Genomic DNA, 21,124 nt, shown 5'->3' with positions numbered 1-21,124 from the left:
TTTTTCCTAAGTCCCACAGGCTGCAATCCTATACACAGTCACTTCAATGTAACCCCCACTAGACTCATAAGTATGCACAGGATCAGATTGTGTGTTACACAGATAGTTTCTTGTGCCATGTTTAGCAAGAGGTAGAAAGCCAGCTATCTCCTAAGAATGAGCTTTTCAATAGGGATGTGGTTTCAAAATGAATGACAAAATGAACCAAACCCCTTCTCATTCATTTTAATTGGTTATAAAATAAATGAAAGAACCTCATTTATTTTTGTTGGCTTCAATGGGAAACACATTTCCAACCATAGCATCTTTGCTTCCCATCCAACTGGGATTACGCTGTCCAGGATGTTATCCCTAACCCAAAGGGTCACCCGTGCCACATTTCAGAAAGATAGGGGAAAGGATCCCTGTTTTCTTGGAAATTAAATAAAGGCTTGTTAACCTTTAAAAAAAAAAAGATGACGTGATATTATAGCATCTAGGAAACTATCCAATTACCATAGCATGTAGTGCCTCCTAATGAATTCTCCTATAAACAGGAAGCATTCAGTCAGCCACCAAAGTGAAACTGCGTGGTCAGATAGAGGAATAGGGAATCAGAAAATATCAACCTTTTATTTCTGGTATGCACGTTGAATTTAATTGCCCATTAAACTAAGCCCCTTTTGCCTGAAATTTGGCAGGAAGGATTCCATGGATGATAGGTAAAATCCCTGAAAATTTCAACCACACTGAATGGAAGACAAGAAGTTACAGCTGGAAATGCAAACAAACAAGTGAAACAAAAAAGAGTGAAATTGTTGAAACAAACAAACAAAAAAAGCAGTCATTTGCACACCCTTATTTTTCCCTACTCCGGTTTCTCAACAAGCCCTCCCCCTTACATTATTTCTCATATTTCATATTAATGGGTCTGTTAGGTAGCCATTTTCATAAATGTTTTTATAAGTATGCCAACATCGGAATGGCTTATAACATCCAAACTAGTCAAAGTGGATTTAGCCAGCCTGACTCTTCTGCATCCCACCAATTGCCTGCACTGCAAATGCATTTGGAATGGGGTTTGACTTGTAGGCTCTGTGGATCCCCCTTGATCAATGCAAATAAATAATTAAATAAATGTGGCCCTTTTTATTACCCAACTGAAGGTGCTGGCTCTCCTTATTCCACATCTGCAGGCTAATAAACTTTAAACAGAAAGAGCTATAAGTTCCCTTGTCTTTCGAGCATCCTCTGAAACCTCACTCTCCCCAAATAACACAAAAACTGCAGAGTTGTTTGAAGTGACTGCTGTTCTGTGCACTCACTTTTTCAGAAGCACTTGCTAGTTTTGATCCCGTGGAATTGAAAGCCAGGGCAGCAAGGGGACTGTCATGCGCAGGAATGAAGCAGACATCTTTCTACATGTGGAAAAGTAAAGACAGTCTGAGTTCCTATTTAAATTATCTGAACCCATAAAAAGATGGGAAGAGACAGAAAATGTGTTAACTAATTAGGACTATTTTATAAGCAACTGCACTAGTCTTGGCAACCAGCTTCTACTTATTCTTACAATCAGGAAACATTCCACATTATCAATTCCCTTCCATCCCCCTTCTTCCTCTATGGTGACATCTAAGCTTCATCAGAACTAAGCTCTCTCAAATACAGTATTTCACAGAAAACCAGAGACATTAGCCCCTGTTGTTTTCGGAATGAACCTTGTTACTTCAAGTCTGGCAGGTGACTTTCTTGAGCTAAACCAATACAAAGTATTGTTCTACTCATGGCAGTATGTATTCATATGAACACATGAAGCTTTTGTTATACAGAGTCAGACCACTAGACTTCCAAAGTCTACTCTGACTGGCAGTAGCTCCCCAAGGCCTGATGATAGTCTTTCTCACCACCTACTACCTCATTCTTTTAACTGGAGATGCCAGGATTTGAACCTGGGACTTTCTGTATGTTAAGCAGATGCTCTACAACTTAGCCATGGTCCTTTAGCAAATAGATATTTCTCCAGGAGACAGAAGTTATTCACATGCTCTTTATGTGCAGGAATGGATTTCCCCCTTTAAATCCACAAAGGTGATAATGTTATGTGAAGTAGGGGCACAGCCAAAAGGAAAGGTAGTGTTTCATAAATGTTTTTGGCACTAGTAAAAAGTGCTTTCCCCTCCAGAAGAGATTTTCAGTGATTGTTGCAACAGGCTAAAAAAATGTTCATTAATTCAGGAAGCATGGTCCATAATTGGCTTTGATTGCCATTAGCAATGCTTTTGCATAACCGAATCTAATGTAGAATTGTATTATCATTCCATTCACATTGTAATATTTAATTAGCTGAAATCATGGAAATATCTGTTCCCAGGAAGGGGAGGTAGTAATCCCAAGGGGAAAACAGCACTAAAGTGGCAGCACATATAGGAAACAACAGCAACTAGAACAAGTTTAACAAGATTACCACTGCCACAATCCAGATTTTCAAGCTATAGTCCTACACCCCACCCCTGCAATTACTCTTGGCCCAAAAATAAAAACAGGAGAACTTATGATGCAGCCTTAAGTGGCCAGTTTCTCCTCTGCTTTATTTGTTCAGAAAATTTCTATGCCACCTATCCAAGGAACCTGCCCAAGGTGGCTTACAAAATAAAACATGATAAAAACATAACACACATAAAAAATACCCCAGCCAGAAGATAAAAACATTGAGCAGCTTGAGTCTTGCGTAGTTCTCAGTCTAAAAGCAGACTATAGCATGCTGGAAGTGTTGGCAAAAGCCATATTCCACTAACATTCACATAGCAAAAAGTGACATAGATATGACATTCCTCTTTCATAAAGAAGTCTGTAAGTCCGCTGCTACCTCCCTGTAGCTCCTCTCCCAATTAGAACAGGAGTCAAAATGTGCTGAAGGCTGGCTAAAATGAAGTCAATTTCAAGTTGACTTCACTGTTGAAATAAACTGATCTAAGGGTTCACAGGTCCCTTTTGTACCTACCAAATTGTTTCCATCATACAGTGCAATCTCGCCAGCAGTAGTACTACCGGGGTATGCCAAGTAGGAATTGGAATGGTTGATAGAAAGTGCACATAAACCTAGCAAAAAGGAGAAAGACATTATCAGACATAGCTTTAAGGCAGTGGCATCTGTGGGGAAAGATGTTCAACGTGCTCCACGCTGCCAGTTCCTATCAGTCTCAGGCTAGGTGACTAGCAGGAAGAAATCTCTCTGCCTCTGGTGACATCTAAAGGCTCCATCTGGTTGCTTTAATTCTTTTCTTAGAATGCACATGAAGAGGATTTGTCCTTACTGTAGCATTTTTTTATCATGCAAATCCACCCATTGCATCATAATGTCTGCTTTCAAAACAATTAGACTTCTCTGTTTTGAAGACTGCAAGAGAGGGATGCCTCCTGAAGCTGCTGACAAGGCAGGATTCACGGTCTGATGCACAATGTGCAAAGCAAAACGCATCTGAGAACATAATGAGCTCATTTGGCTATGTGGTACAGGGAGAGCTTTTGCACCTTAACAGGTAACTCGATAGATGGAAATTGACAACCAAAAACTACACAGTAGCACTTTAAAAGGCTTTTTGCTTGGCGTTAATCACAATGCCAACCCTGTGGTAAGCACTGCATTACCATCACTGGCCCGGAAGCCACCGATTTTTGAATAGATACAGGGTATTGCTAATTCACAGTGGGTAGCCGTGTTAGTCTGTCTGCAGTAGTAGAAAAGGGCAAGAGTCTAGTAGCACCTTAAAGACTAACAAAAATATTTTCTGGTAGGGTATGAGCTTTCGTGAGCCACAGCTCACTTCTTCAGAACTGATCTGAAGAAGTGAGCTGTGGCTCACGAAAGCTCATACCATACCAGGGTATTGCTAACACAGAGTTTATCACAAGGTCAAAGATTACATGCAACTGCCAAATCGGTGCATAAAGCCTTAATTACATCAAAGCCCAGTGGAGCACTGAAGTTTTAAGGGTATGCATCTGGAGAGGATGAGATTTATGAGAATGTTACCTGACATCTAAACAAACTGATGGAAACAAGAAGTGTATCTATCCCAAATAAACCAAACTTCTATTGGTAAGAGCCCTTAATACAAGGTTAGAGAACCACTGAAACAGAGGGTTCCCTTAAGCACCTTGCCAGGGTTCTCAAAGGATTACCAATAAGCACTTGATGCAACCATTACTGAAAGAGCGGAAATAACATATGTTTGAGTTTTAATGGAGTTGTACAAGAAATCCAGAGACTGTGTCTTAAAGGCATTGGCTGCAAGAGTCCCAAGCCAAAGGTGTGAGCAATTCTTGGGCAGGAACCAGACGGAACATGTGTGCTTCAGGATAAGTGTGGAGCCTGGATTTGGCACTTAGCAAGGCCCCAAGAGCAGAGATGTCCTTGCTCTCACCAGCTATTGTCTGGTATCATGACTAATCACAAAATCACAAATCACAAAATCACACAAGGTTGGAAGAGACCACAAGGGCCATCCAGTTCAGCCCCCTGCCATGCAGGATCCTACAATCAAAGCACTCCCGACAGATGGCCATCCAACCTCTGCTTAAAGACCTCCAAAGACGGGGACTCCACGCCCACCCCCCGAGGCAGCGCATTCCACTGTCGAACCGCCCTCACCGTCAGAAAGTTCTTCCTAATGTTTAGGTGGAATCGCTTTTCTCTTAGTTTAAATCCATTACTCCGTGTCCTAGTCTCTGAAGCAACAGAGAACAAGCTAGTTCCCTCATTAACATGGCATCCCTTCAAATATTTAAACATGGCTATCATGTCACCCCTTAACCTTCTCTTCTCCAGACTAAACAACCCCAGCTCCTTAAGTCTCTCCTCATAGAGCATGGATTCCAAACGTTTGACCATTCTGGTCACTCTCCTCTGGACACGCTCCAACTTGTCAACATCCTTCTTAAATTGTGGTCCCAAAACTGGACACAGTATTCCAAGTGAGGTCTGACCAATGCAGAATACAGTGGTAGTATTACTTCCCTTGATCTAGACACAATACTCCTATTGATGCAGCCCAGAATTGCATTGGCCTTCTTAGCCGCCATATCACACTGTTCACTCATGTTCAGTTTGTGGTCCACTAAGACTCCCAGATCTCTTTCACATGTACTGTTGTCAAGCCAACTCTCTCCCATCCTGTACCTGTGCCTTATGTTGTTTCTGCCTAGATGAAGTACTTTACACTTCTCCCTATTGAAATCCATTTTATTGCTTATGGCCCAGCTCTCTAGTCTATCAAGGTAATTCTGAACTCTGACCGTGTCCTCCGGGGTATTAACTACTTCTCCCAACTTGGTGTCATCTGCAAATTTGATTATCATGTCCTCTATTCCATCATCCAAGTCATTTATAAAAATATTAAATAGTACCGGTCCCAGGACAGACTCCTGTGGCACCCCACTGGTCACTCCTCTCCAGTATGAAGTTGTGCCATTAATTAGCATCCTTTGGGTTCAGTTGGTCAAACAATTACCAATCCACCTAACAGTAGCAGTGTCCAGTCCACATTTTACTAATTTTGTTTTAAGAAGATCATGGGGGACTTTATCAAAGGCTTTACTGAAATCAAAGTACACTACATCTACAGCATTCCCTTCATCTACCATACTTGTCACTCTATCAAAAAAGATATGAGATTAGTTTGGCATGACCTGTTTTTGAGAAACCCATGTTAACTGTCAGTCATCACGGCATTTCTTTCTAAGTGCTTACAGACCGTCTGTTTAATTATTTGCTCTAGTATTAGGATTTAGAACCTAAGAAAAACCATGCTGGATCATACCAAGGCCCATCAAGTCCAGCAGTCTGTTCACACAATGGCCAACCAGGTGCCTCTAGGAAGCCCACAAACAAGACAACTTTGGGAACATCCCATCAGCGGGATCTCTTGGTTTTACCCTTTGCTACTAACCATTATGCCCTCCTTCAGCTGAAATGCACGATGAAGAAAAGATAGCAAATAAAGCTGGACAGAAGACAGGACCGTTCATGCTTTGCACTTTCACTTCACATCAGGGGATTATGATATGAACAGAAGAAGCAGGTAAGATTGGCAAGGGCCCGTATATCAGCATTCCCTGTTGTGCCCCCCACCTTGCAGAATGGCCTGGCTGAGAGGCCAGGCAGACCCCCTACGCTTCAATCATTTTGCAGGATGTGCAAAACAGAAATGTTCAGGAGGGCATTTTAATGAAGGGATTAGAACCAGTGTAACGGAACAGCTCAGGAGGACAGTTTTACAAAATAATAGGATTATAGCCTATTGCAATGTTTACTGTATGTACCATGTTGCTTTTACTGCACCATCATTTACTTTTCTAATCCACTTTCTGCATCATGGTGCGTAATGCTGGAGCCAGTTCTTTGTTTGCATCATTTTCTAACTAGGTAATTCTATAGATTCATAGAGTTGGAAGGGACCACCAGGGTCCAACCCCCTTCACAACGCAGGAAATTCACAACTACCTTCTACCCACACCCCCAGTGACCCCTACTCCATGCTCAGAAGATGCCCCCCCCCAACCATCCGGGATTCCTGGCCATTCTGAGCAGGCTACCTGAAACTGACTTCTGGCACAATCGAATTCAGATTGTAAGCAGAGCTTTGACAGCAGTACTGCAGCTTGACTGCAGTTGCTCTGAGCAACGGAGCAACACCTTCAAACTGAACCTCCTCCTTGAGAATTGTACTTCTAATATAATTTTATACAATTGGGATACTTAGAATATCAGCAAATTACTTTGAAGTTGCTCTGAAGAAGTTAACTTTGAATTACTGCTATCTGAAGGGGAGTACTCTGGTCGTGTGATAAGCTTCATGTTTTAAATTACGAGCTGGCAGCTGGGTGGAGGAGAGGAGCTCAGTGCCCCTGAGATTTATTGTCCGTGGGGCAGCTGCTTGAACTGTGGATTGTGCTGTAGTATCTCTCTGGACTGAGTCAGGAAGCCTCTGGGTCTGAGTTTTAAAGTCAATTAACATTCTCATGCTGCAATAAGTTTTTTAAAAAACCAGATGCATTTTAATGGGGGCTGGAAAACGCTCTTGCGACGCAGAGGACTTAAGCTCTACCCCTGCATGCAAGCAAAGTAAGATCGGGTACTAGTTTACCTCTGCTAATTCCTCTGAGTATACTGTTCCCGTTTCAAACTGCTATGCTGGCCTAGCAACCCCCCACAACATAATACTCAGCAGGAAGACCAGACTGAAGCTCTAACGTCTTTGCCGGCAGCCGAAGAGGTGGACTCCAGGGATTCCAATAACATCTTAAAGGAGCTTTCTCTCCTGACAGCTAAAACAGTGAGCAGCATTTTTGAAACTTTGAAACTTGTGTGTTCAAAACTGGATCACCTAAGCCATCAGGTCACCAAGCTCACTAATAAGAGCCAGGTGCAGTCTGAGCGTTCAGAGTATATTATTCCAGAGCAGATTTCACACCCATCTCAGCATGATGTTACAAGAAGCCGAGCGGGTCCTAAACCCCTCCATTCCAAGGCAGATGGAGGTTCTTATCAGCTTGTTCTACAGCCACACAAGGCTTGTCTGAATATTCGCCATTTTAATGGTTAATGCTGAGCCACATAATAAACAGAATGCTAAATTATGGTGGTCTTACTTTAATCCAGCATGGCAAATCTTTCAATTCAGTGCATCCCCTCAAGACTCACAATCAAACCCATTGCACTGTTTACCGGATGTCTTATTCTGTCGGATTGAATTGTTTGCTGTATTTTTAATTGCTTTAAGTCTCAGTGAGAAAAGTGGGTTATAAACAAATATATATATATAAATAAAACAAATACATGTACAGTTGCACATCCTTAGAGCTGCCACCTTGTTTCTTGATGGAGGCTGTGTGAAGGCAGGCAGGAATTTAACAGACAAGGCTTTCCTAATCGTCTGAATTTCTGTTTGTTACACAGATGGTCAAGGAACTAGTCCTCTATTGGGGAGGAGAGGTTGCAATCCTAATCACACTGTCAGAAACATGCCTGTTTAGCCTTGAAGAGGATGCGCCAGACAGATTACAACCCTTTTTTCCTGAAAGAGGCTCAATCACCACCTGTGAGCACAGGCTGGAACTGGAAAAATAGGGGAGGATCCAGCCAGCTTTTTCACTAAATCTTGCCCACTTCTCTTCCTTACTACAGCTCCTGTCCCATAAGGCTTTTTTCCACGCTGATCCCCAACATAGCCTTTGTGGTGGTTAAAGGGGAACCCGTCCTTCCTTTTTCACAAGCAGAAAAGCTAGCTGGCTACAACCTGTACACCTTCAATCCAGTGCAAGTAAGAGCACTGTGCATACAATCCATTCTCATGATTGGAAGCCCTGCTTTTCAAATGTTCCTGTGCGCAAGGATGGACTCTATGTTCAGGATCAATGCTTTTGTGTGGGGGGTGGGGCGGGAACACAACATGCATGCTCCTGCTCTCCCTCTATGGGGTTGCCCTTGTACACATTTAGGAGCTAGAGACTCTGTTCAGGTATGCTAAGTCCAATCAGCTACCTCCCAACTTCAGTTTCTGAGAAATCGCTTTTTTCTCAATAATTACTTCCTCAGTTAGCTGCTGTGTTGTCCAGAACATTATCACTGACCCCAGCAACATAGTTCTCGCTGCTGTTCGCAGCACATCTGTACTTTGAAAGAGACCTCAGCAAGAGAACGTATTGATCTTTCTTTCCCTATCCAAGTCTCATACTTCCACCGGTGGGTTTAGTATCATTTTGGCCCCATGGATGTCTCAATTAGCCCGTAAGACTGAGATCAAGGAAACCATTCCAATGCTGAAATGACCACACAGTACATCTGAGATATGAAACTTGCATTCTTGCAAACTTCATGCTTGCAAAACTCTGTGCACATGCAAGCTGGGAAAAAAAATGCAAGTGTGGCTTTACACAGGAACTGGCTTGTGTAGCATGCAAGCCAGATAAACGCAAGCCAGAGGAAACCTTTGCACTCACACTCAATAGGAAACCATGAAATAAACTTCTTGTATGCTTGGAAAGTATTTTCTAGATGTGAGGCCCTAAGGCTAAATGGAGAGTTAGCGACACTGTGGAGTCAGCAGGGCAGATTAGAAATTTTACCTACAAGAGGAAGCAGGGAAACAAGCAGTGAAAAGCCTGGGAAAGAATGTAGATGTACAGTTGACTTTTCAAAGGCACAGAGCAAGATGGCTTCTGCCCTGCAAGAGAGAACAGTCACTGATGAACTGCCTTGTTTCTGCACCAAACAATCACATGGAATGGATCCCCCAGAAGTACCAACGCTACAGAGTTCTTTTATAGAATATTTCAAAAGCGTAGAATCCGAGTGCAGGACAATTCATATAGACAGCCGCCACCCCAGAGTTCAAACAACAGGTTCATAAAACACAAATTGCTGGCTTTTACAGACTCAATTTGTCTTGGGGCCAGGCAGGGAATGGAAGATTCACTGTTTGAAACCCATGACCCGTCTGCTAGTAGCATTTTAAAGTCGTCCTTGGGAGGGGGGGTGGAACCTTATCTTCTTTAAATAATGACAGCAGTGTGGGGGAGCTGGTTTCAAAGAGCAAAACTGGCTGAAGGTTGAAAGATTAAAATATCCTTTCTCCCCTGCATAACCCAAAGACTGTACAAGCCAGCAATTTGCATCTGACAGATGGCGTTATCTTGATCTCAGGCATTTGAGTCCTGATGCACTTACTACAAGAATCCCCCTACTTACCTCTTCCTCCTAACTAGGCCACAGCAACTCCAAAACTCAAGTTCAGCCAAAAAATGAAATATTTTGGGTAGTTAGCCCAATCATTAGCTGCAGTACAGAGATAATATAGTACAACAAGAAAAATTTATTAGACAACTGTGTGTGTGTAAAGTGCCTTCAAGTCGCAGCCATCTTATGGCGACCCCTTTTGGGGTTTTCATGGCAAGAGACGAACAGAGGTGGTTTGCCAGTGCCTTCCTCTGCACAGCAACCCTGGTCTTCCTTGGTGGTCTCCCATCCAAATACTAACCAGGGCTAACCTTGCTTAGCTTCTGAGATCTGACGAGATCAGGCTAGCCTGGGCCACCAAAGGATCGTACTGGGGTCCCATAAAAAGTGTAACAAAATGTGATTCAAGTATTGCCAGTATATTACAATTTTAACCTTTATTTTACTTTTTGATTATCATATGAAAACAATTTTGTTAACACTACTCCAAAGTTTTATGAAGAATATTATTTATTTTGAACAAGTTATTAATTCCAGATAATTTTAAATAAATATGAAATAAGTGTGTGTGTATATATAATTAAGTTTCTTTATTATTAATAGACAATGAAATCCACCCTACAGCTTTTACTTACATTCATTTTCAGACTTTTAGATATTGTTGTCCATTTTAATATTTTTTCTAATCTTCCATTTTAATATTTTTCCATTTTAATAGAATCTTCCATTTTAATATAAAATTAATATTTTTTCTAATCTTAAATTTTAATATTTCTTCTAATCTTAAATTTAAAACTAATATAAACTTGGCCTCTCAGTTGTTCTTTGGACACCTTTTCTGCCATCTTTTCTCTAGCAGTTGTGAACAGGTAACTTCTTTTCAAATTTAGACAACCCAAACAATGTATTGTTATTCGGATGTTCTAATTTTGGGCCTAAATTTCCAGACCTCATTTTGTTTCTACACATGGCTTTATATTTCCCTTCTGTGTTCCCAGTCCTGTTCCTTTCAATTACCTTTCAGTTAGGGTTAAGTCATGTGCACACCCGCTTTTCACTCTTTACCTCCTCTTTCTCCTCCTCGTCCAAATAGAAAACTGACAAGCTATTTAGAAATTATTTTCAATTGACATACAGACTCTGGCAGGCTATAGTTCCTGGGCTGGCAGAGCTCCAGTCAATTTTCTAGTTGGTCTCAAAATTAGTCAGCTGAGTGGGGGTAGAGAAGACTGAGCAAGATTATGGCTTTGTCAGCACAAGGAACATGCAAGTCAAGAAGGCTCTGTTTGCGTTCTACTCCACTTATCCCTTTCCACCACTGCCTCTAACTGTACATGCACCATCAAAGCTTCCAGGGCAGATAGCCTTGATCTTCCAGAGAGTTCCTCCACCTTCTGAGATGCACTCTTGCCCTCTCCCTGTGCCCAGTGTATCCACACACTAGCCACTATTAACTCTATGTAAGCATGGTCGACCTGCACGATAATTGTTCCGCTATGGGTCTTTGGCCATTGCACTGTAAGGTATATTGTTGTGATTTTATTTTGAGGCATTTTGTATTTTAATTTCTTCTTTGAAAATGAGTGAAAATTTCGTGGTCTTACTTGGACAGAATCGTGTTGTTGCAATGACTGATGCAATCAAGACTGACTGAAATACTAATTCTGAACTAATGCATAAAAAGACAAATCCAGGTTTCTAACCTACAAGATCTCTGCTGAGGGCTTTACTTTGATTAACTAGAACAGATTAGAGCAAAATGAATGATGGGCATTATGTTAAGACCATTCAAAAATTGTTTGGATCAACACCAAAGTGATGACTAGTCTTTTTATTCTTGAGGCATAGCTGTTGGTTTAATGGCAAACATCCCATACAAGTGTAAATCTGTTAATGCTTATAGATGTCATAACAATCCTGTCACAGGTGAGGGGGGCTGTAATATTCTTGGACAAGTACAGAATGTTCACCATCACTAAACAGCATTTCCAGCTGGCACAGGGCCAAGCATATAATATTTTCAAAGCACCAGTCAGCTGTGGTTGAACTGCTGGCCCCAAAACATGGGAGATGCAGAGTCGGGGAAATACTATCTTTGAACCAACTTAAAAGCAGTTTGGGATGATTAAAGCTTCTGACTTTTGTCTGTCTTATTTTGGAGTAGACTCAAAGAATCATTAGTGGGGTAACTAAAAGCAAGTGGTTTGAAATATGATGCCTCATATAAAAGAATGAGAGAGAGAGAGAGAGAGAGAGAGAGAGAGAGAGCGTACCACAGGCAGGCAGCTGTTCTGAGGTGCAGCTCCAGGGCAATGAAAAAGCCCTGAATGAGTAGCGAACAGGCCAGTATGAAGAGCCATTGCTGCAAGAGTAGAGCAACCTGCCAGTATTGGCACGGTCTAGTCTGAACCAAACATACACACGTCAGAGACCTATTGGTTCTATTTAGTTCATTTACAGCCACCACTTTCCCTGTAAGCATACAAGTATCCCAATTGTAGTTCTTCTGAGATGAAAGATGCACCAAGCTGGGGCCAAGAATGATGAGTTTATTTTGCATCGGTAAGATGTGCTTGGCAGTTCACAGCAGAGGATGGTACAGATGGAGAAAAAGTGTGTTGCCCTGTTTCACAAGAACATTCAATTTTTTATTCTAAACAAAGCTGTAAGGTGAGGGGACAGGATCTTATACTTTTATTTTCTCAGGGTTTGTTCCAGCTTTCTTATGCATGTTTTTAAAGTATTTGTATAGAAGCCTCCACCCCCCCACCCACCCCATTACCAGTGATTCATATACTTCCACTGTTGGAAGGGGCAGCTCCAAGCATGAAATTTATTTTACTGCATTTTTCTTCCACCTTTTCTTCGGGTTGCTCAAGGTTATGTACTGAGTTTCTAATCCTGTCAATATCCTGAAAGGTTACCGTGAAAGGTCACCTAGCAACCAACCGTGGCTTTGAGGCAGGGATTGCTTCACTCCTGGGTTAGTACCCCATTAATTGTATCGGATTCCACCATTCCTGAGATCTTCTCTGAAGTTCAAATTGGCACAATCTGGTGAAGCCTTTCAGACATCACAAAAACATATGGCCTTGGCTATATTCTGGATACTTCTAGGCAGCATGCTTTTGTTTTTAAAGTAAGTGGAGAAATAGAAGTTGCAAGCAGCAGAGTGTACGTGTGTGACAGAAAGAGAGAAATAAAAACTGAATGAGTCTTAAGACACAGCATTGGATGAGTTTTCTATTCTGAGTTTAGAAGCTCCTTTTGAAACAAGAAGAAGAAGAGTTGGTTTTTATATGCCGACTTTCTCTATCACTTAAGGGAGACTCAAACCGGCTTACAATCACCTTCCCTTCCCCTCCCCACAACAGACACCCTGTGAGGTGGGTGAGGCGGAGAGAGCTGTGACTAGCCCAAGGTCACCCAGCTGGCTTCGTGTGTAGGAGTGGGGGGAAAAATCCAGTTCACCAGATTAGCCTCTGCCGCTTGTGTGGAGGAGTGGGGAATCAAACCTGGTTCTCCAGATCAGACTCCACCACTCTAAACCACCGTTCTTAACCACTACACCACACTGGCTCTCAAGACTTGTGCCACATCATTGTGCATTTGCCCTTAATATATTCTATTCTTCCACTGATCCTGGAGAACTTCAGCTACTCAGGACTGTCTCAATTTTTTTGATATGGAAAAAACAGGAGCAACATGACTGAGCAGAAGTAAACTGCACAAACCATATTACCTAGTTCAGGCTGTTTAAAAAAAAAGCCCCCCAAAAATTAGGCATCAAAGCTTCAGGGGACATGCTGATGTGAAAAGTTCCACATCTTCTGCTGTGTCCCCTCTTTGGCATTTTACATCTCACACACTCACTCTCTCCATTTTATATGTGATTGGAAGCAAAGCCATGGCTGATGACATGGGGATGCTACCATCATATGCTGTTTGGCCCTAAACTCAATAGGTTTCCATCTGAGTAAGCAAGCAGAGGATCAGGATGCAAAGCTGCACAGTCATCCCCATAAAAACAAGGTTTTCGTTCAAATATGCATCAATAAGACTGGCCTGCAGATAATTTTTTTTTAAAAAAAAGGAGGATCAAGATGCTGAAGCCTCTTTAGTAAGCATGGGTCAATTCTGCTACTAATTCTGAACCAAGACTGAAATTTGTTTAAGGTAGGAGGAAGCCATGTCCAATGGATGTGAGTCTTTGGAAACTGCAGTGGAGGATTTTCAAAATATCATTTAATCATATTTAAAACTTTATATGAGCTTAATCCACACCAAGAGACCATCTGTCAAGAGCCTGAAGTAGGTCAGTCTGGAGACCAAGAATGGCTTCCCAAGGACCCAAAGCAGGCAATTAGTTGTTGCACATGAACTGTACCCCTGTGTCAAGAGGCAGGAAGTGCTTGGAAAAGATAGGCTTTATTTGGTTCAACTTCAATGGCAACTTGCCAGTCAAGTCCTGCTGACCAAGATGGCCTGAATAGCTACTCTTCCAGCTGGGGACCAGAAAGACATGATGTCCGTTCTGATCAAGCTAGAGTCTGCTCCTCCCGTGATGCTATCAAAGAAAGCCAGCTGTGACCTCATTGATGTCAGAGTCTCCCTCTCCCTCTCACTTGTCCACAATCAACCTAAGAGGAATTTCTTCCAGCTGGACAGTAACTGATACTATGGCCTCATTCTGCCATTCTATAAGAAAAAGAAGTCTTTGCAAGAGCCGTTTATTCTTAGAATGTGCTGTGTATTAATATATTTAGACATTTATATGCCATTTTTCTCCCCAACAGGGACCCAAATAGCTTACATCTCCTTCTCCATTTTCCCATCACAGCAACAACCCTGTGAGGTAGGCTGAGAGCACACAGCTGGCCCAAGGCCACCTAGCAAACTTTTGAGGCAAAGTGGGGGATTTGACTATAGGTTTCCTAGATATCAGTCCAACACTAGTCACTATACCATGCTGTCTCCCTGGGTATGGCAAATATTGCATCAAGTTGCAAAGAGCTGCTTGCTAGAAGAGCGGCAATCTGCTGGTCAAATGACGGTAAAGAAACAAAACTGAACAGAGCAGCAAGGAGGAAGACAGGATAGCGCTATCACCACTTCCGCACTTTCCCAACTATTTAGCCAACCCCCTCCTGAAATGGCTTGGCTAAGGCTGCGCACAGTGACACAGCAAAATAGTGCTTGCCTCAGCCGACTAACCAGCATTTGGGGGCTGGACACTATACCAGAAACACCAGGGGGCATGCAGGCACAGCAAGCACTTGTTGGCAGCTCATTAAACTAGACAGCTTCATCGGCACATGCTGCATTAGCGTTTCAGCAGAGCACCACCTATATCACAAACTGGCAAGTTGAATGGCCACATAGATAAGGGTTTTGTTTTGCACAGCCAGAATTACACTTAAATCAGGCAAAAAGGCAAGCCTCCTCAATGGCAATGACTCTGCTCAAGCAACATTTTAAGGAGGCTAAAAAGAACCCTGAAGTGACTGAGCTGAAGCTGGTGAGGCAGAGTAGGCACTTTACTTCATGGCACAGATAAGAGAGTCCATGCCAAGGTACCTATGCTAGGGTTTCCACTGTCAGAATCGCTTTAAGGCTATTGCCATCTGACAGAATATTTGGATCAGAGAAGGATATAAGGAAGACCCTCTCATTCAGCTGGCTAAGGGCATGTTAACTTGAAGGGATAATGTCAGGTAGACAGAGAAATCTTTCTTTTAAAAAATCTACTAAAACAACATGAGGAAAAGCATTTCCTTGAAATTCCTCTTGCCCTAAATTTTCTCTTTAACCTGTTTGTCTCTTTACATGAGTTACATGTCTGTTTACTGGCCTTGAGGTAAGGAAAATGTACTCCTAGAAGCAGAAAGCTGCAGGAGCCCTTTCCTCTAGACATTTTTAAAAGGTGAGAGGAAGTATTTTCTGTTAAAAGAATGAATCCTGAGGGCTTTGAAACAGCATCACAGTGACACACTGAAGCATCAGAAGTGGGAAAAGGTTCCTTCTTATCATATAATTCTTCTAGCAAGCATTCAGATCTCCTATCCTAGAGCCATTCCTCTCAACTTCTCCTTGTGATGAGCTTGGACCCTTACCTTTTATGTTCAGAGGGGTATCCAGGATTGTTTTCAGAAGCTTCATGTCCTTAATATTATGAATATAAATAGATTCCTCCAGGCAAACTATCAGTCTCTGCAAGAACAAAAACCAAAATTGTTTTGCAAGAATGGGAAAGCCCCACATTCCAAGAGTCCATCAGCATGTACCAGATGCACCAGAGTTTCAGAAGACTGTCTGGGAGAAGTATCAGGTACCACATGGAAAGAGAAGGGCTTTACCTCCTGAAGTTTCACTCTGAAGGCAAAGCAACTGGACAAAGCCTTCAAAGTCCTTTCACTTGAGTTTTGCTTTGAAAATGGCCATGGCACAAATGGTTTTTTACAATTTGGATCTTAAGCAGGATTCAGTAACACATATTGATTTGCTGTAGAGCAAGCAGGAATATAAGGAGCCCTGTGGTGCAGAGTGGTAAAGCTGCAGTACTGCAGTCGAAGCTCTGCTCACAACCTGAGTTTGATCCCAACGGAAGTTGGTTTCAGGTAGCCGGCTCGAGGTTGACTCAGCCTTCCATCCTTCCGAGGTTGGTAAAATGAGTACCCAGCTTGCTGGGGGTAAAGGGAAGATGACTGGGGAAGGCACTGGCAAACCACCCCCGCAAACAAAGTCTGCCTAGAAAACGTCGGGATGTGACGTCGCCCCATGGGTCAGGAATGACCCGGTGCTTGCACAGGGGACCTTTACCTTTTTTAAGCAGGAATAAGACAGGGGCTCAGACCAGAAATTCAATGCTGCACTCACTTCCTCTACTATTTTACTATGGGAGAGTATGGAAGCAAAAGGGTAATGTATCCTAGTGGTAGGGCACAGCTGCACACTTAACTGCCTGGATTCCAATGAAGATACACACAAAGAAGGGAAAATAAAGTTTCAGTAAGAACAAATCAGGGCTCATTTCTGCATGAGGTTTTCAGCTTGTAGATTTATGGATGCATGTTGAAAATATAGTATTTCATATTATAAAATGTGTTTGATACAGCACCTAGCACATCAAGTGTCCTAGAAATAATCAGTGATGCTAGTGACACACTGTCGCAATCCTCACTGGGCCAAAGTTCCTAACATGTCAAAGGATCTTGGGGTCTTAGTAGACCAAACACTGAACGGGAGTCAGTAGTGTGATGCGATAGCTAAAAAGGCAAATGTGATCTTGGGCTGCATTAACAGAAGTATAGTGTCCAGATCACGTGAAGTGATGGTATCGCTGTACTCTGCTCTGGTTAGACCTGCTCTGGTTAGAATTGTGTTCAGTTTTGGGCACCACAATTTCAGAAAGATGTAGACAAGCTGGAACGTGTCCAGAGGAGGGCAACAAAGATGGTGAGGGGTCTGGAGACCAAGTCCTATGAGGAAAGGTTGAAGGAGCTGGGTATGTTTAGCCTGAAAAGGAGAAGACTGAGAGGGGATATGATAACCATCTTCAAGTACTTAAAGGGCTGTCATATAGAGGATGGTGCCGAGTTGTTTTCTGTTGCCCCAGAAGGTCGGACCAGAACCAACGGGTTAAAATTAAATCAGAAGAGTTTCCGACTAAACATTAGGAAGAATTTTCAAACAGTTAGAGTGGTTCCTCAGTGGAACAGGCTTCCTTGGGAGGTGGTAAGCTCTCCTTCCCTGGAGGTTTTTAAGCAGAGGCTAGATGGCCATCTGTCAGCAATGCTGATTCTATGAACTTAGGCAGTTCATGAGAGGGAGGGCATCTTGGCCATCTTCTGGGCACTAGGGTGTGTGGGGGAGGTAGTTGTGAATTTCCTGCATTGTGCAGGGGGTTGGACTAGATGACCCTGGTCGTCCCTTCCAACTCTATGATTCTATGATTAAAAAGCAGGCCCCAATTTTGTGAGAAGCGGTTAGTGCCTTTAGAATGGCTGGGATTTAGGGGATGGACAACTGGTGAAATTGTGTGTGCTTGTTGCTCCACCCCATAGCACCTGTTCTACTTGTACATTCACAAACAGGTTACTAGAGATTCTCAGATTTTTGTCTTCTCTAAAAAGGCAACAAACTTATAAAGGCTGCCCTGAACCTCTGTTTGGGAAAGGAAACAAGGGCATTAAAATCCTAGACTGCATAAAGCAAGATTGAAGACACATACTCTGGATGCTCCAGTGAGTGGGGAAAAATAGCTTTAAAAACATGAAATACTTTATCTTGACAACAAGGGGAAAATATGACACCTAATTTAGTTAACATTAGCTTTTACTGGACTGGCTAGAAAGTTGGGCTTCCATCCAAGCCTCTTGCATCCCAGACTGCTGAATGAACACATGAAGCTGCCTTACACTGAATCAGACCATCAAGGTCCATCAAAGTCAGTATTGTCTACTCAGGCTGGCAGGGTCTCAGGCAGGGGTCATTCATATCACCTACCTGCCTAGTCCCTTTAACTGGAGATGCCGGGGATTGAACCTGGGACCTTATACATGCCAAGCAGAAGCTCTACCACTGAGCCACAGCCCCACCCCATGCTAAGGTCATTGAACAGAAGGAAGGAAACTAGATGAAATGAACATTTGGGGAGGGGAAGTAAAGAGACTTACAATGCAAAAACAAAGGAAATCGGAGCAAGACAACAACTCTGGCAAATTGCCAGGGTATTCAGCATCAGTATAAGAAAGGGACAGAGTCTGGACTTGTCAATGGAAATGTCATCTCAGCTCAGAAGGGGCTGTTTATGTGGCAGGTAAAAAAAAAAAAACAGAGAAATGAAACAGTTAAGATCTTTTCCAGAGAGCATGCCAGCATAGGAGCAGAACCTTTGGAGCCTCAGTTCCATAAAAAAGATGCAAAATGTTTGCTTAAATACTGATTTTAAGCAACTGATTCTAAAATCCAGGTCTGAAATTTTATCTTCAAATAAAGTGGCATGAAGACCACTTGAGATGAAGGGTTCTTTAAGGGAATGAAAATCTTGCATTTTTTTTATTACAGCATCTCAAGCACTAGATTACCATGAAGTCAAACTGAGTCACTTCAGCAGCACCTTCCAAACAAATAGCCCATAACAGGTATTTTCCAGTGCCTCATATTTAATGCCATGGAAACAAAAAGACTTCACATTAATCTGATATTTGGAGAATGGAAAAGTATTTTTTTAATATATTTTTTATTAAATTTTGAGGATACAGAAAGAGAAAAAATAGGAAGGGGGAAAAAGAAGAGCTATATGCATCATTTCCTCTGGCACGACTGCAATCCTCATCATTTCTTTTTAATTAAACCCTATTTCTATTCTTATATAAAGCATTTGCTGATTCTGCTAAAGCTACTACTTATGTTCCGTTGTTTCTCAATTAACTACTATTATTAACTGTAGATACCATAATTAAATGTTTTAGTTTCTGATACTATTTCTACTACTTCAAAACACACTTTTTGCCATTTAATCTATCTTACATATTACGTTGCTTTTAACTTCTAAGTAATCCTAGCTCTTTTATTATCTTTCAGTATATGGTTAATACTATTACCGTATATACTCGTGTATAAGCCGAGTTTTTCAGCCCAAAAAAAGGGCTGAAAAAGCCGAACTCGGCTTATACACGGGTCAATACGGTAGGAGAGGGGAGGGGGGAGGAGGGAGGAGGGAGGAACTTACCGCTGCCATCGCCGCCTCGCCCGGGAGCCTTTCTCCTGCCGGCAGGGGCCTGGAGGGGCCGGCAGGAGGTCCCTGCTGGCTGCTCCGCCGCCGCCCAGGCGCCTTTCTTCTGCCGGCAGGGTCCTTCCTTGGCCGGCAGAAGGTCCCTGCCGGCCACTCTGCCGCCGCCCAGGTGCCCGGGAGCCTTTCTCCTGCTGGCAGGGGCCTGGAGGGGCCGGCAGGAGGTCCCTGCCGGCTGCTCCGCCGCCGCCCAGGCGCCATTCTTCTGCCTGCAGGGTCCTTCCTGGGCCGGCAGGAGGCCCCTGCCGGCTGCGCCGCCGCCACCCACGCGCCCAAGCGCCTTCCTCCGGCCGGCAGGGGCCTGGAAAGGCCTCCTGCCGGCCCAGGAAGGCCACGCTGCCGATTCGCCGCGTCTCCCGGTAAGTAGGGGGTTCAGGGGCTCTTCCCCCTCCCCCCCTTGGATGGCACTGGGGGTGGGGTGGGGTGGGAGGGCCTGCGAGGCGGCGGGAGGGCGACCTGGGTCAGGGGCTCTGCGCTCTAAAATGGCGGCCGGCATTTTAGAGTGCAGCATTGCCGGTAAAGGGAATTTCTTATTGACCCTCGGCTTATACGCGGGTCAATAAGAAATTCCCTTTTCTGGCCTCAAATTTGGGGGGTCGGCTTATACTCGGGTCGGCTTATACCCGAGTATATACGGTACATATAATCAAAAAGGAATCACGAGCATCTGTCATAAAAAGATTGCCATGAATGAAAAAGTATTGTCTGGACATTTTTGCTGACTTACAATTTTCTTTGAAGAAAAAAACAAAAAAATGTAATCGCATACTACAGCTTTCACTGCTTCTTCCTATGACAAGGAGTTCCCAGAAGTACCTGCCTGGCCTTCTCAAACCTGCTATTAGTTTAATTTTTAAAAAATCTCTAGTAGTTATTGTGTGAGAAAAAAATAATTCCCGTTATTGAACTCTGTCATATTACCTCTCAGCTACTTCTTCTCCAAGATGTCCCTGTCCATCTGATTATTTTCATATACCGTAATCTTTTGTGCTTTCTTCAGACAACCTATAGTAGCCCTACTTATTTCACTGAGATTGCCCCCTTTACCTGCACACCTGGCCCAATTTCACCATGTCATTTTTAAAGGTGTGAAAACAAATGTTCAGTATAATATGTATGTAAGCTTAAGGTACTGGTTGCTGCTGTTCGAAAACGAATGCTGCACTAGGAAGATCTTTGGTCTGATCTAGCAAGCCAGTTCTTTATGTTCTTCTGCACAGGCCTCTCTGAAGCCAGCATCATTCACCTTCAGCAGAAACAAGAAGAAACTGAAGCCCTAACCCAACATCTTTGGCCTGAAAGCACTGAAATGGGACTCTCAGTCCTTCCAAACAAAAGCCATCGATGAGACATTTTGCCCCAAAGCCATAAGCACAGGGTCTTGAAGCACCCTACCCTGACCTGAGATGCGAACAGACGAGGACACTGTTAGCAGGTCCTAAGGTTACATTCACCATCTTGTTTTTATAGTTCTACTGTTCACCAGTCAGGCCCTTTCACCAGCTGGAAACCAAAATCCAGTTTTGCCAACATGTGCAACTAATTGTTCCTAGACCACAAGACTTCAGCAACTCAGTTTACAAGGATTCTTCCATTTTCAAACTCAATTTTTCCAC

General features: G+C 42.9%; 1 protein-coding gene across 2 annotated transcripts in view; it reads right to left on the bottom strand.

Annotated features, from left to right (window-relative positions):
• The window catches only part of WIPI1 (WD repeat domain, phosphoinositide interacting 1), a 58,201-nt gene that overhangs the window by 16,325 nt on the left and 20,752 nt on the right, over positions 1 to 21,124 (bottom strand). For both annotated transcript variants that reach the window (XM_056852909.1, XM_056852918.1), the window contains exons 4-6: positions 15,829 to 15,925; positions 2,981 to 3,078; positions 1,305 to 1,397 (exon numbers count right to left, since the gene is read on the bottom strand). In XM_056852909.1, coding sequence (XP_056708887.1) covers positions 1,305 to 1,397; positions 2,981 to 3,078; positions 15,829 to 15,925 — 288 coding nt within the window. The remainder of the gene's footprint in view (positions 1 to 1,304; positions 1,398 to 2,980; positions 3,079 to 15,828; positions 15,926 to 21,124) is intronic.

Source organism: Euleptes europaea, chromosome 1, assembly GCF_029931775.1.
Source record: "Euleptes europaea isolate rEulEur1 chromosome 1, rEulEur1.hap1, whole genome shotgun sequence".
NCBI lineage: Eukaryota > Metazoa > Chordata > Lepidosauria > Squamata > Sphaerodactylidae > Euleptes > Euleptes europaea.
The sequence above is the reverse complement of the archived record's forward strand: the minus strand, read 5'-3'. Positions and strand labels throughout refer to the sequence as shown.